We start from the raw sequence: 15,784 nt of genomic DNA, 5'->3' as shown, positions 1-15,784 counted from the left end.
AGATCTAATTTTTTCCTTCCTAAGAGAGGCTCTCTTTTTGTTGTGTATGGAAAGACTGGGCTACATGATCAAAGAGGTTGTGGATAGTGGTGTTTGATCAGGAGTGGCCCTAGGTCATCTCATTTGTTCTTTGCGGATGATGTACTCCTCTTCACAAAACTCATCAAGCCTTCCACCTGGGGGAGATGCATCAACTGATTCTTGCGGATGCTATGAACATGCCTCACATGAGATTCCAGCTTTTTGTTTTTCTTATCTTGTTTACCAAATATTCTTGATTGATACAAATGGTTTCTAATTATGTAAAGCTCTTGTTTTTTGGTTTACTTGTATATGGGTTACGTTCTCCTTGTACAACCATTAATATATTTTCTTTGCCGTTTTAAAAAAATGTAAAGGTTTCCTAAATAACATATCATGTACAAACAGTAATTGTACTGTACAAACTTACATTTTCAAAAGAAAAAATTAAGCATAAATTTTTTAGCACATATTTAATATAACTACTTCATAATAGTCAAATTTGACTTAAACACCACTGTCTCTTCTACTTCTAGAGAATACATATGATTTGTACTAAAAGACTTCTACTTCTAGAGAATACATATGATTTGTACTAAAAGAGGAATATAAATTATCAATAAAGTATAAACAATTAGTATAGATAAAATTTACCTACACCAGAAAGCTCAGAGCATAAAGCCCAACCATATACTTAATCTCTTTTAGTATTTGTTGCATTTCAAGATTTTTCTATTTTGACTAATATTTTATGATAATTGGTACTTTAAATTCATATTATATTATAATTATTATGTACTTTGAATTTTAAAATATTAATAATAGATTTTAAAAATAAAAATAAAAAACAACTTTTACAATCTAATTCATGTTGGGAAATTGGAGGGGAGTAAAGACTTTGTGGTAGCGACATTGTATCCCACATTTTTAACTCAAAATTTTAAAATGTAAGTTTATGGGTCTTTTCCTTATTTATATGGTGCTCAATCTTTTTACTTTATTCGATATGTGACTTCAACTCACACTTATATTCCAATAATTTAGACCGTTAATAATTTTATTGTGTTACATGAATTGTAGCTAGCATTGGATTTGATTTAACAATTTAGACCGTTAATAATTTTATTGTGTTACATGAATTGTAGCTAGCATTGCACTTGATTTAAACTTAATAAATTATTTTTAGGATTTCATCACATAATTTTTTACCTAAAAATTTATGCAAATTAAACCATCTATGTCACCCTAGATATGTGTTAGAATATAAACAATAAAATGTGGCTCATTATCAGAATTTGATATAGTTGTTACAAGTTTTAAATTTGTATATTTGACTTTTAGTAAAGGAGTCAAATTAAAGAGACAACTACATTTCTAAGTTTTATGAAGAGATATCTTGCCCTCTGATGTTTGATTAATCAAAAATCCTTTAGAAATAATGACCCTAAATTAAATGGAGGTACGTTTTCGGAGTTTAGTCTTTTATATTTTTATATTTAAGAGTGTTTTTATTCTTACCATATGTATCACATTAAAACCAATAACAAAATAATGAATATATTTTTGTATTGAGATCCAAGAGGTCATCTGTTTGGCTGTGAGACTTTGTCATATAATGAATTAGTGTCTTTGGTTAAGTTTTTCCCTTTTACTTAAGTCCTAACATCATCAAAGGCCACACAAAACAAGCAAACAACAGGACAACTTCAAAGTACTCCATGCAGCCAACATCTATGTAGTGAATGAAATATAAAAAGGATAAAGAAAAAAGATCACATCTCACATTCACATGCAGTGACGTGGGTGTGGCTCACTTGGAATTTTGAAGTTTTAACCAAGGTATCGAGGCCTTTATTATTTATGATAAAATGAAGAAATTAAAGCCCTACTTTTCGCCTAAACTAGGGCACAATGCACAATGAAGTAAGGAAGACATGCATGCATGTAAACCATCTGCAAAAGTGGAAAGTTAAAAAAACAATCAAAAGGAGTCTCTGCTTCATTTATCCCTTTCCACTGTTTGCTTTTCACACCCCGCCAAGGAAGCTATATACAACTTTCTTATATTAACCAACCATCACTTCCCTTTATATATATATATATATATACGCACACACTCACCTCTTACGTTGATATATACTTAGCAATTAGCATAGCTAGATTACTTCATTATTAATGCTAATAATTAACCATGGCAACAGCAGCATTGTCTTCAATTGTACAGCAGCAACAAGCAGAGCCAGAAGCTGTTGCTGTTCCAAGCCCTAGTGCGTGGAAATCCTCAGGATCTTTTGGTCCATTCTTTGCCGTCATAACTGTGTTTATAATTCTCTCTGTTCTTTCGTGCTATTTGGGTCGCAAGTGGAACCGAAGGCCGATCGAAAACACCATTGGAGAGTATCAGAGGAAGTGGCTTTTTTGAGTGGCTAAAGCGCGTGTTAAGGGAACGTATTGGCAAAGATGTTGAAGTTGGAGGCGTTGGGGCGAGGGTGATGACCATGAGGAAATTGATCATTGTAAGGTCAAAGATAGTGAGGTTGCTCCACAAAACACAACCCAAGTTTGATTATATGTTCCAATGTAATTAACCGTGTACGTGTTACTACTTGTGGGTATCGAACCTATGTAATTCGTGCACGTTGTCGACAATTTAATTAGATTTGACCATTTATATATATATGTCTTAGTATAATGTATATTTTTACTAGTAAGATTTTTAGTTTAAATCAATGAGGATTTTTTTATTTAGGGATGTAGTATATCATTAACACTTGGGAGTATAGTATGAAAAACGTTGCTAGATGTTAAGTGGAGGTATTTAATTTAGATGACTCATAACTCCAATTGCATCTGCCCGTTTCTTTTATTGAAGACTTTTTAATAAATACAAGAAGGTCTAATTCATTAATTAGATTGAGTAAAAACAATAATTAATGCCTATAAATACTTCCAATAAATAGTCCAATAGTTAATACGCAATGTCTTCTATGTCTCGTGAAGGTGATACGTATAAGGCTTGAGAACAAGACATAATCATCGTTTTCTCGCAATAAAAAAAGGAGATGATGAAATTAGTTAAGAACGCGCGGCAATTTGCTGTACATGGAAACGTTGGTGATTTGCGAAAGAACATCATTAATGCTAATATGTCTTTGTACATGGTGTGTACCTTACTTACAATAATGAACGATTAGATCGGAGACAAACCCAACTATATATGCTTTTCTTTAATTTCAATGAATGATCCATTTTTCTAACAGAAAAACAGAGTATGAATATAAAGCCAACTCAACCTAGCTGTAGACATCAGCTGGTATAGAGGGAGCATCACATGGATGGTGATTGAGGATGTGTCATGTGCCGTGTCACTTTCATTCAAATATGATGAGTATAGTAAAAGTATTTAGTACTTGATTATTTGGTCAAACTTGAAACCAAACCAAAGCCGAATTAACCATTTAACTGGAAGAACGTCGCATACTTACGGATTTATAACGATCCATGTGCGGCATAAATATTACGTACTGTTATTTTCTTATTTACTAATCCGATTAATTATTCAAATCCATATTCAAACATATATCTTAAAAAGAATTGTAATTTTGGTGGCCTATAATTTGTAATTTGTAATTTTAATTCTCCTATTTTTAAATTAAGATATCTAATCTGATATTTATTATAATAAACAATTTTAATCTTTGTATGTTTCCGTTAATTGACCAGTAAAAAATAAAGAGATATTATTAGGAGTTGAATTTATGATCTTAAGATAATAAGTCAAATATTTTGTTTAATTAACTTTATAATCATTACTATCACTAGTGAAGAGTTATTAATTTTTTTAATTATAAAAATTTATAAATTAAAAAATATTTAATATGTAAATATTTTAAATTTATTTTATATCATTTTATATATTGTTATTTTGAATAGAATATACATATTTTTATTTTAATTTTACCAATTTATCATTAAATTTCATAAATTAATATATAAATTATTTACATAAGTTATTTTGTAAATTGATTTTAGTATATAAATTATTTTTACTCTAATTATATAAATATAATTGCATAAATTAATATGTAAAATATAAAAATTATGTAAATATATTTTAATATATAAATTGTTTTTATTCTAATTATATAAATTAATAAAATTTTATTATTTAATTTTGTAGGAAACTTACATGTTAATATTTTTGTTTTAATTATAAAAAATTTATTTAATAAATAATTTTTATTAATACCAATTATATAAATCAAGAAAATTACATTAAATTAATATGTTAATTATTTCATGTAATTTTTAAAAATTATGTCAATTTATTTTATATATAAAAAATAAAATTTTATTTTAATTATAATAAGTAATAAATTTTTATTTTTTAGATTATTTATATATTATTTTAAATTTACATAATTTTTATAAATTACATAAAATAATTTTTTAAATAATCTATAAATTATTTTATGTAATTTTAAAAAAAATTATAATAAAATAAGAACAAATTTTTATATGTAATAATTTATTAATTTGTATTAAAATAAAATTTTATAATAAAAAAAATTCATGTAAAATTAAATATTAAATATTTTATTTTATAAATTTTTATATTTAAAAAATTAATAATTTTTTTACTGATGATATATTTAAAATAAAATTTATAAAATTAAATAAATCAGGTAAATATCTCAGTGATTTATTATTTTATCCTTAAATAAAAAGTCACGATAAGTCTGAACTCAAATTTCACTTAGCAAATTTTAATAATAATATACATTTACACAGCAATTCCACCTCTCTTTACACTTTTTTTTTTCTCTACCTCTCTTTTTCCGTCATATTATATTAGTATTACATATTTTACACCTTTTCTCTTTTAATTTCTTTATATCTCAACAAGTGTATACACGCCTAATCGCTTATCACCGCAGGGCGGTGGAAATCTCCTATATATAGATGGTCAAAAACTAGTATTTTATTTCCTTTTTTTGTCTGTCCATCTGAATTCTGACATATATAATTATTATGGACATGCATACAAGATATTTAAAATTATTGCCCTATGCGATTCAAAGAGCAAGGTTTACCATGACTAGCTAACATTAACTATCACCCTTTTAAAAAATCGTAAAAGGATCCCAAAATTACGAGGATGACAATTATCGTGATTAAATTAGTACTACTATAAGAATTATGGAGTCAAAAAGAATCTAAGACAACGGTGCCTCTGAGTTTCCTAGAAATCGCACATGAAAAGCTTTATAGTTTAGTATTATATAATCTTACATACATGAACCACCGACGACGCGTTTTCCGTTCCCACTCTTTACCTCACATATCCCAGGATACTAAAATAAGCCACATGTCCTCCTCTTCTCTTCTCAACATAACTGTTGTTCCCTTCTTTGCACTGCAAATTCCCTGTGCATGTATTAGTTTTTGATTGATTTTTTTTTCTCTGAGGGGGGCACATTAATTGTGCTCAATACTCATACATTGCGGTTCCTTTATTATTTTGTAATTCATTACATTGATATTGATTAACATGTCATTTGTCAAAAAGAGTCTAATTTAGTTGGTTGATCAGAGTGTGTGATAGTCTTCGATTCCACGGATTAAAAGAAAAATTAACATGTCATCAAAGCTTCAAGTTCAGCAGCTTAATCAGTTAAGGGAGATTTTCGGTCGATTTGACATGGACTCAGATGGAAGCCTAACAATGCTAGAGCTAGCAGCACTTCTTAGGTCTCTGGGGCTGAAGCCCTCGGGTGACCAAGTCCAAGCACTGTTAGCCAACATGGACTCAAACGCCAATGGCAAAGTGGAGTTTGATGAATTGATAAGAGCCATATTACCTGACATAAATGCACAGGTTTTGCTGAACCAAGAACAGCTCCTAGGGGTGTTCAAGTGCTTCGATCGCGACGGCAACGGTTACATATCGGCCGCAGAGTTGGCCGGGGCAATGGCCAAAATGGGCCAGCCACTCACGTACCGAGAGCTCACGGAGATGATCAAAGAGGCTGACACGGATGGGGATGGTGTTATTAGCTTCACTGAGTTTGCCACTATCATGGCTCGCTCTGCTTCTGATTTTCTAGGCCTCTCGTTCTGCTGACCGTATAACATATATTCATTTCATCTAAGTTGTACAATATTCTTGATTTTTTTTCCTTTTGAATGAATGAATCAATCAAATAATGATATTTGGTTTGTACTGGGTATTACTAATACTAATTACCCACAATTCCTGCCAATTTCTAGCTTTTTTTAAAAAAATTTAAATTGTAATTAAGCTAATTATATCAAGGTTTATATATGCTTTGTAAAGAAATTCGTACTAAACTTTTTCATACCATTTAGAGTGCATTTCTTACCGTGTGTTTGAAATGGCTACATATTTTCAAGTCAATTCAGAGAAAGATGTGAAAATGAAAGAGAATAGCTTCTATGTTAGCAGACACGCCGAGCTTAATTCATATAGTCGTGTTTCTATCAGTTTACTTTTAAGCCATTGGCTTCGGTGTTTTACTTTGAATAATGTTATTTTATATTTAACAATATTTTGTTATCACTCTTATTTACACATTTTTTTTTTCTTTTTTTACCTTTTAGTTGAAATTGTTGTTAAAATATAAGAGTAGAATAAAATAACTCTTATCATTAAGCACGCAGATTAATTGACACATAATTATTTCAATCTAATTAATGATCTTATGTTTGAGTTCTAAAGTATGTGACTACTTAAATTCTCACCTCTTCAAGGATAACTAGTTTGTAAAAAAATAAAAACAACTCTTCCCTTTCAATACAAAACTTGTTGGCATATATGAATTTTATTGTACAGGATGATCCATCCTCTTTCTGATGATTAGAAATTTAAAACTAATGGACCCACTTAAGAAGTCAAACTCCTAAAGTATGAGTGATTTATCAATTATCAATAAAGCGTTTTAAAATCAGTGTCAGAACTAAACAGCTTACGTTAGTGTTAGATCTCATTCAGGATTTGTCCAATTGTTCTCCAGGCTGAAGGTATAAGTGTTCCTGCATGTACGGGTAGGCGATTGTGTTAGTACGTGATTTTTTACTTTCTTCTTTAAAGAAAATTCGGTATAGAATTCGTGACATGGTGAATTTGATGCGCACGGCAGAATTATCGAGAGATTTAAGTAACTATGCAATTGCGATCCTATTGTTTTCATTATAATAAAGCCAATTTGTGCCTTTTAAAAAGCCAGAAAAACTTTTGGGCTTAAAAAAAAATCGGTAATCCTATTCAGCCAATGATGGCATGACAAAGACGCAGAATGTTAGGAAGTTGAGAAGAACTTAGATGTGAAGCCAATTAGAAACTATTGATTATTATTAACCAGCAAATTGCACCTAAAACAAGCCGGGCTCAAATGCCACTACATTTGTACCATGAAAGAATGAACCAATTCTGCTATCCTACAATAACATACCTTCATAGATTATTTTTTTGCCATTACCTTCTTTCTAATCTTGAAGCCGCCAAATTTTATCATAATCTTCTGAACAAAAAACCAACGAACAGATTGCTTTATTTTGCTTCCTTTAAGGATTCTTGTCACGCAGCGGAAGGAAATCGCTCCTTTACCTTAAATATGTACAAGCTTTGTAACCTATGGAAAAATTTACACCTCGTTTTGACTAATGAATTTAACATCCAACAACAACAAAAAAATTCGGCTATCTGTCCTCAGACTTCCCTTGGGAACGTTTGGAAGCTTCAAAAGGATTGAATGCTTCAACTCTTCTGGATGCTTCAAAACGTTTGGATGCTTCCAAACGAGCTGTGAATCCAACTGTTGTGTGTCTAATCGATCGCTGCCTTACCACATTACAGTATTCTGGATCACTTGTTTGCCTGTCGTTTCTCATCCACTGAATCATTTGGTGATACATAGGGAAGAAACGCATTTGGATGGAAGCATAGATGAAATAGGGAAGGAGGGAAGCAATCAGAATGAGCAAAGTTATGATCCAGAAAAATGGGGCTGGTGCAAGAGCTTCAATGAAGACCTTATAGGCTGTGGTTGAGAAGGAAGGGTCTATGGCTCCATATGCCAGGAGGAATATATACCAGAATAGAATGCTTCCCCAGATGAATATATGTTGTATGTAAGTGAAGTAACTGATAGATAATGCCATTTGGCAATTCACCACCCACACAACACAGGTGTACATGGTGGCACCAAGAACTTCCAGCCCCATGACTTCACCGCCTTTACGGAATGCCTGGTATTCCATACTACGGATGCAAAAGAAGAATACGATGGCAGAAGTCACAACTCCATTCAATGCCCAACCGATGATCCGTTTCCAGCTAAATAGGATGTTTTGGACGCCTTCTTGATATAATAATGGAAACTGAAAAATGAAATCAAAAGAAAGGATTCATGAGAAGTGAACAATCATGTAGCTTATACTTATATCACTGAGGAACTGAATTTCAACTATTAGCCATCATGAAGCAACTGAGATTGGAGGCCTACCTTGAGACATAATTTAGAAGAGACATCCTGATCAAACACTCCCAATGCAATTACAGGAAGTGAAGTGAAGAATACATTGTACAGCGACATGAACCAATCATTGTATGCAGCTTGCCCTGAGAATGAGGCATAAATCTCAAAGAAGAACAGAGTGAAGCCAAAGGCAATATTCTTGTAAAAGAAATAGCAGATCTGCCAAACAAAAAGTCAAGTTTGTCAGAAACCTAAATAATTTTATTGATCTTAGTTGAACTAAGACTTTGCAATAGGTTACAGATCAGTATAAATATATGCCAAATAAAGAACTTTATGATATATTATTTTGTAACATATGTGAAGACAAGACAAGATTGTTACCATTGATGAAATCCTTCTGTAACACCAATGTCCATGCACAAGAAGTAAGCGCTCTAGAAACCGAAATTGGGCTATTGCAATATCACTTGACATAACTGCCTGAAAGTTTTAATGAAGTAAAAATGTAAGAGACAAGAAAAGTAAAAACAATACAAATTTAGGGTCAGGGTTATAGAAAGGTATGGGGGGAAAAGAAAAGAAAATAATATGCAAGATATTGCAGATTTACCTGCATTCCTTCCACGCCACTGATACCAATTCCAATGTCTGCTTCTTGGAGCATTCCAACATCATTTGCCCCATCTCCGATAGCTAGTGTTGTACTACCAGTTCTCATCTTCACCAGTCTTGTAACCTGCATTATTAGGTAGAAGATCTTTCAGAGACTGAGCATGAAAAACCACCAAAGGATGACACTATGATTTGCCCTTTTTAATATATTGCTTTGCAGTAATATTCTCTTTGCCTGTTGATCATTGTAAACTTTTAAGAGATTTATGTCAAGTGAGACATCAAATCCAAGCCTAACTGTAACACAATAATTAGAAGCCAAACTTGTGCAACCTGAACTTTTACCTATGAAGAAAGAAAGGGCAAATACATCGCTGGATTAAAAAAGGAAAACTCACAAGTGCTTTCTGTTTGGGAGATGAACGACAGCAGATAACAGATGCACAGCCAATGGCAAGTTCAAGAAACAAGTCCTTTACATCATCTTCTAGTGCATAAGTAAGAGACTTCCCATCAATGATCAGGGCTAAGGCCTCATAGTTTTCATCTGATGTCGAAAGTAATGCTTTTGCCTCCCTTAGTTGACGAAGAACACTTGATTTAATCGCCTGAATAATCAGTAAGATTCCATCAAATTTGAAGCCATCGATATATATTGAACTATAAAAACAAGATAACCTCTACCCCACCCCACTCCCAATCCAACATGTCATGTAATCTAATTGATAAGTGTGGTGCATGTAGATATAAGTGCTATATATTCAGTTTCGCGAGTCCTTTTTTCATGCACTCTTATTCATATATGTTATATACGGGATTTCCTTGCTGCACTTGTGTAAAATAACAACCTAAAGAGCAAACAATCATCCCATGACATGCTAAATGGAAACCAGTGCCCGTTGACAGAATTTAAGGATCAGAGTTGTTTACCGCTTCAGCAGCAGACTTGTCCTCCATTTTCTCCAATGACTTAGTTTCTGGAGTATCTGAGCTAATTATAATTTGTTTCATTCCTTGTCTAAGTAAACTACAAGCAAATCTGCAACCACAGAAATTTGCAAATCAGTGACATCAAATCATTTGCACACACAATTCCAAAATTTATTGATAATCTTTGCAATTACCCAATATTAATTGCTGTCTCCATTTTATCACCAGTTAAAACCCATAGCTTAATCCCAGCCTGTGCTAGCTTGTCAATGCATTCAGGAACCTGTGCAACATGAACTGATTCATAAGAACACAACATATAGAACTACTATAATCAAGTTATTATAATAGACTAGGACAAGGATAATTTCAAAAGATAATGACTTGACAAAGAGGGAAAAGGTAATAACTCTGTGATTATTAAAGTGATTTCAATTATGTGTACACAAAATTATGAGTGTAAGCGGATTGGACGCAATCTGTGAATCTGCCCAATCCAATCCAATTCAATTAGATTTTTGAGGGTTGGATTGGGTTATTGGATTTGATTGGTTTTAGTTTAATGAACCTGATTAAAATTGGATTGGCTAATGGGTTTGGAGCTGGGGACCGACCAAAACCCAACCCAACCCTCATACAATTAAAATTACTCATGTAGAAATCCTAAACTAAGCATACCTCATTCTTAAGGTAATATATTGTTTATCTTAAGATAATACATTATTTGAGTTTATCTTTTTTTGTTTATTTTAAAATAATAACATTGTTTTGTGAATGATAGTGTGAGTACATATTTATGTTTTTTTTATGTTTATCATATGAACAGTACAATGTTTTATAAATATTGATTTTTAAAATATTCTTATTATCCTGTCAAAAAATATTCTTATTATTTTTTACTTTGAGGATTTTTAATTTTTTTCTTAAGACTTAAAGATGTAACATGTTTTTAATGGTCCAACCACCAATCCAATCCAATTTTAATTGGATTGGATTAGATTGGGTTGACAAAATAAAAAAAGGGAAACCCAATCCAATTAAGGGTTGAAAAAATAGACAAAACTCAACCCAACCTGGACCACTTACACCCCTACACAAAATTGTATTAGGTTGAACACTCCGGCATAAAAAGAGAGCAAGCCTTGCTTCCCTCTACTTTCAGAAAATAAAACAGTATTTAGAGCATACCCCATCTTGTAGTTTGTCTTCAACTGCAGTAGCACCAAGAAGAATTAAATCCTTCTCAATATTTTGTACTATCCCCTCAACAATCTGCTCCTGGTCTTCACTTACTAAGTTCTTGGCCTCTGTAAACTCTTTACTAAATTTATTGTACTCTTCCTCATTAAGTTCACGATATGCAAGTATCAAGGTCCTCAAACCAGAATCAGCATATTCACTAATGTGCTGCTTTGTTTTCTCTTCAAAATCCCTTCCATTCTTTGCAATTCGTTCAAACATTACACTGATTGTGAAAGCCAGAAAAGTAAAGCAATTTAATGTTATGAACTTTTAAAACAAATTGAATGATGCTCACAGTGTATTTAGCATAGCCAAACATGAGATTACAAACCTGTCAGCCCCTTTGCTAAGTAGCAATAGTTTTCCCTCCGCATCTCTCACAATTACAGACATCCGCTTTCTTGCACTGGTAAACTCTAATATATTCAAAAGTTTGTAGGACCTGCAAAAGTGAAATTATATGCAGTTTTTAATACATAACTCAAGCTTCAATTTTATATGTATATGTATAAAAAGATATTAGAAAATTAAACCTTCACATATAAGAACAATAACCTGACCTGTTGATTTTCTGGCCTGATATGGGGTCCAATTCATGCAGTGAAATAGTTGTATGTGTCCTTTCATAAAATTCAAATCCAAGTTCCCTGGCTGCTATCACAAAAGCTGCCTCATCTGGTGATTCAGCTTCATATGAAACCTTACCTGTTTCTTCATCAACTTCAGGTATTGCAGTATGGCATACAGCCAGCAACTGTAGGAAATTCTGGATTACATTGGCATTGGGTTCTTTGATCCAATTTCCATTCATGACCCTTTCATCCATAAAGTTAAACCCTTTAATGGATGACTTTGATTCACTGATCTTTTCCAACACTTGGCCTGGATGTGATTCATGTCTCCCAGATAGAGCTCTCTCAACTTCTGTAACTCTTTGTCCATAAGCAACCCCAGCTATAGAACACTTAATGAATTCCATAGAATTGCAAGTCAAAGTTCCTGTCTTATCTGAAAGTATGGTATCAACTTGGCCAAGTTCTTCATTCAAATTTGATGTACGAGCATGTGCTGGCTTGTCAGTTTCCTCATAATACATGTGCACATCCTGGTTGATGAAAACGCTTTGAAGAACCTTTACAATTTCAATGGATACATATAAGGAAATTGGAATCAAGTAACCATACAACATAAGTGCTGTGAAGAAATGCAGAATTGCTGCAGCTACTGGTTCATTTGGATCATAGTAAATTTCGGTATCATCTGGTCTAAGGTACCATCTCTTCATTCTTCCATTTTCAAGGTCATCATTTGTTGCAATCCCAAAGAATATGGACCCAATGAAAGAAATTAAAATAAGTACAAAGAAGAGGCAGTAGATAATCTTATCCATCCTTTTCTCAATTTTGCTTCTCTTGGATGGAGGATCTGTTGCATTCTGCATAACCTTTGTATCATGTCCAGTAAATATTACCACGCCATAAACAAAATCTGTGTTCCTCAGCTTAGAGTCCCTAAGCAGTAGCTGTTGAGGTGCAAGAGGGTACTGTTGATCCTCGAGCTCCATACTACCAACAAATGTGTACAAATTTGCATTTGGATCTTCACATTTGATGACAGCCCTGAAATTCTGAAAGTTTGAGTCTTCATGCAACTTTGAAGTTGCTTCCAGTGCTTGTTTCAGTTTCAGATTTGTCTCGCCATCAAGATTCATGGTCTCAACATAGCAAATTGCATCATCGTAGTTTGATGCAAGTAAGATGAGATCAGCAGGAAAAAATTCATCTTTTTCCACCCTCACTACATCTCCTACTTTCAAATCCCTCCATTTAGAATAGTCAAAAACACCACCTCCACGATGCAGTTTAACTTTTCTGTTATTCATCTCTATATCCTGATGAAATTATAAAACAATATTAAACCTAGGATTAATCAAGAGTAGCAGGAAATATAACCTTTATGCGTTTTATGAAACAAAAAAATTTACTAACAATAATGCAACACTATTTACCTATTTGTCAAAGAAATTCTGCACTTGCTAGGAAGAAAAAAAGATATCTGGCCCAATGTGCACATTAATCTTAACACAATTCGAAGCATGGATTTAGCACAGAAACCACTTTGCCTCTCACAATTTCCTTACCACAACAACTCTCATCATAAATTTCCAAGCCAATTAATAAAGATTATATTTCACAAATCTGCAAAGCAATCAATAGCCACATGTTCTAGTCTAGAGATAATGAAATGAACATTGCAAAATTTCTAGCAAAAAAGTCTATATCACAGATATGCATTAAGATAAGAGAACACCATATGAACCAAAAATTTGCAGCAGAATGAATCTGATGTAACAATTAGAGAACATTACCTGTTTTTTCCTACTAAAATCCTCAATGAACTCTTTGACCATTGTGGCGGCAACCACAACCAGTAGAGGGACAACGTTACTGATGCCTGAGTAAGGAGACACCGGAAAGAAAGACAAAACTGCACAAACGAGGAAGTAGAAATTGGCAACCCTCCTGAACTGCTCAAACAAGGACTTGGGGAGGAACGTGGCCAATGTATACTTAGTTGTTCTGACATAATTGTCACCATAATTGAGAAGACTCGCTGTGGCATGTTCAGGGTCATTGCAATAGACTTTCCTTGAGAAGCCAGGGCCTCCTATTAGTGAATGCTCCTCTTTCATAGAAGCTCTCCCACACGTGAATGCATGGATTCTGCTGAAGTGGTGCCTCCTCCTTCTCCCCCCAGCCATTCCTCCAACTATGCCAAAACCTCACAAACTTGTGTGATTCACCCTTCAACTTACAAACCAAGCTCCAATGACTCAAGTGATCCTCGAAAACCAAGTTTTGAAAACCCAAGAAAGAGATGGAATGTTGAACCAATGAAGAAATGGAACCAACAAACAAAAGAACAACCTTAACACAAACCAAAACAAAAAAAACTGTTTTTTTATATGTATCTGTACAAAAATGATAGACCCAGAAATGAAAAAAAGAAAAACACAGGTTCCCTGGTGAGAGCTGAAAGGTATAACTTTGGAATGAAACTGAAGAGAAACAAGGCAACCTATTATGTGTTTGATTGGGTTGGAAGCTGAAATCTGACTGTCATCCCAGTTTGACTCGCCGTGGCTAACAAGAATAGACTTTTCAACATGCACACGGGAATTGATCCCTCTCTCTCTCTCTTTCTCCTCCAAACTCGGTTTTAAGACTATAAACTACTAATAAACTAAATAACTAATATAACAAAAACTAATAACTAGTAATATCTATCTAATGCTTTGTTTTATTCTTCTTGAACCATATGGGAACATTTCGTAACAAGTACGAATCAAATGGGAGTGTCAATTCAACATTTTTTTGATTAATTAAAGTTGTGTTTTATAAATTAGCTAAAGAAGTATTTTTGGCAGAAGAAAAAAAACAAAGAGTAATTATTTTCTTGAGAAGAAAATAGTGGTAGTTAATAGGGATGCGTGGAATCTGCTTTCGGGTCTCAAAATTTATGAAAGTCAAGCCTGATGCCAACTGTGAAATAAAATACTACTCGCGGCCAAGGCTACAAACGGAGGCTTCTAGAAAGTTTTTGTTTAGAAAATAAAACAAGGCGAGTTCTTAGTTTCGGAATGATTTCAAGAAATAATTTAATCAATAAGATAAAACTAATTGTAACAGCTGGGACTTACAGTTTTTTATTTAAATTCTGTTTTGTTTTGGAAATGTATAAGAGAATTTACTTAAATACAAATTAATCGTTGTAATTGTTTGACTTGATATTTTTTCCTATTTAGTTAAGCCTCTTTTTTTCTTTCTTAGTTAAGCCTTTTACATTTGTCATGGATGATGAAATAAATCACAAATATATCATGAGGTGAATTCATCTTTCATGTGTTTCAATCGTGAAAATTATTTTATAAGCCAATTTAAATATTCTTTTTACGATAAATTCCAGGGACGATAATTAATTTCTGACTAAAGTAATGCACTTATTTCAAATCAAATTAAGTTAATTTCAAATAAAACATTTTAGAATATTCATTAGAAATTTTATCAAAAGAATATTACCAGAAATGAAAAAGAATAGTTTTTTTTTCCATGTTGATTTTTGTTTCCTGGCCTTTCCATGGTTTCATTTGGTTTTTCTTCCCTTTAATTTTTTCAAAGCAAGTAATATTATTTGAGGGAAAAAAAGACTATGCAAAAATATGTAATTAATTTGATCGTATATATATATATATAGTGAACTCTATGTATATATATAAGAATCAAATTAAAAATGTATAAAAGAATCAACGATCAAGATGTGATCCTAGGGATCAAATTAATAATTTTTGTGCATACAATAATGTATATAATAACATCTGTAGATTAAAAAAATAGCACATTTAATAAGTTTTTATATATAAGTCAAAACTGAAAAAAAAAATTCAATGTAATAATAAGGTAAAATAATTTTAGTCTGTT

The 15,784-nt window shown here is 32.4% G+C and overlaps 2 protein-coding genes across 3 annotated transcripts; one reads left to right on the top strand and one right to left on the bottom strand.

Moving 5' to 3' along the window:
* The first annotated feature begins 5,198 nt into the window (after positions 1-5,198).
* On the top strand, positions 5,199-6,274 carry LOC100795885 (probable calcium-binding protein CML15). Its single transcript, XM_003525586.5, has one exon. It carries the CDS (start codon positions 5,660-5,662, stop codon positions 6,143-6,145), a length of 486 nt encoding a protein of 161 aa, XP_003525634.1. The 5' UTR covers positions 5,199-5,659; the 3' UTR covers positions 6,146-6,274.
* Positions 6,275-7,366: 1,092 nt separating this feature from the next.
* LOC100796405 (phospholipid-transporting ATPase 10) lies at positions 7,367-14,528 on the bottom strand. Of its 2 annotated transcripts, none has more exons than XM_003525587.4 (11): positions 13,675-14,528; positions 11,867-13,197; positions 11,638-11,748; positions 11,253-11,529; positions 10,259-10,347; positions 10,065-10,173; positions 9,533-9,742; positions 9,133-9,258; positions 8,904-9,002; positions 8,547-8,738; positions 7,367-8,421 (listed from the first exon to the last, which is right to left on the bottom strand). In XM_003525587.4, the coding sequence occupies exons 1-11, from the start codon at positions 14,065-14,067 to the stop codon at positions 7,741-7,743; spliced, it is 3,618 nt and encodes a 1,205-aa protein (XP_003525635.1). In that variant the 5' UTR covers positions 14,068-14,528; the 3' UTR covers positions 7,367-7,740. The 2 variants fall into 2 exon arrangements, with proteins under 2 accessions (XP_003525635.1, XP_040871790.1); XM_041015856.1 differs by lacking the exon at positions 13,675-14,528 and adding an exon at positions 13,315-13,527.
* Between the last annotated feature and the right edge of the window lie 1,256 nt (positions 14,529-15,784).

Source organism: Glycine max, chromosome 5 (genome assembly GCF_000004515.6).
Source record: "Glycine max cultivar Williams 82 chromosome 5, Glycine_max_v4.0, whole genome shotgun sequence".
Taxonomy (NCBI): domain Eukaryota; kingdom Viridiplantae; phylum Streptophyta; class Magnoliopsida; order Fabales; family Fabaceae; genus Glycine; species Glycine max.
This window is presented reverse-complemented; position numbering and strand designations above follow the sequence as displayed.

Excerpts from the sequence above, each read along its gene's own strand:
- LOC100796405 (XM_003525587.4), bottom strand. The coding sequence starts at position 14,067 with ATGGCTGGGGGGAGAAGGAGGAGGCACCACTTCAGCAGAATCCATGCA. Across the intron at positions 13,198-13,674 it reads ATTTTAGTAGGAAAAAACAG|GATATAGAGATGAATAACAG; the intron begins GTAATGTTCTCT and ends TAATTTCATCAG. Across the intron at positions 8,422-8,546 it reads CTTCTAAATTATGTCTCAAG|TTTCCATTATTATATCAAGA; the intron begins GTAGGCCTCCAA and ends TTCATTTTTCAG.
- LOC100795885 (XM_003525586.5), top strand. The coding sequence starts at position 5,660 with ATGTCATCAAAGCTTCAAGTTCAGCAGCTTAATCAGTTAAGGGAGATT.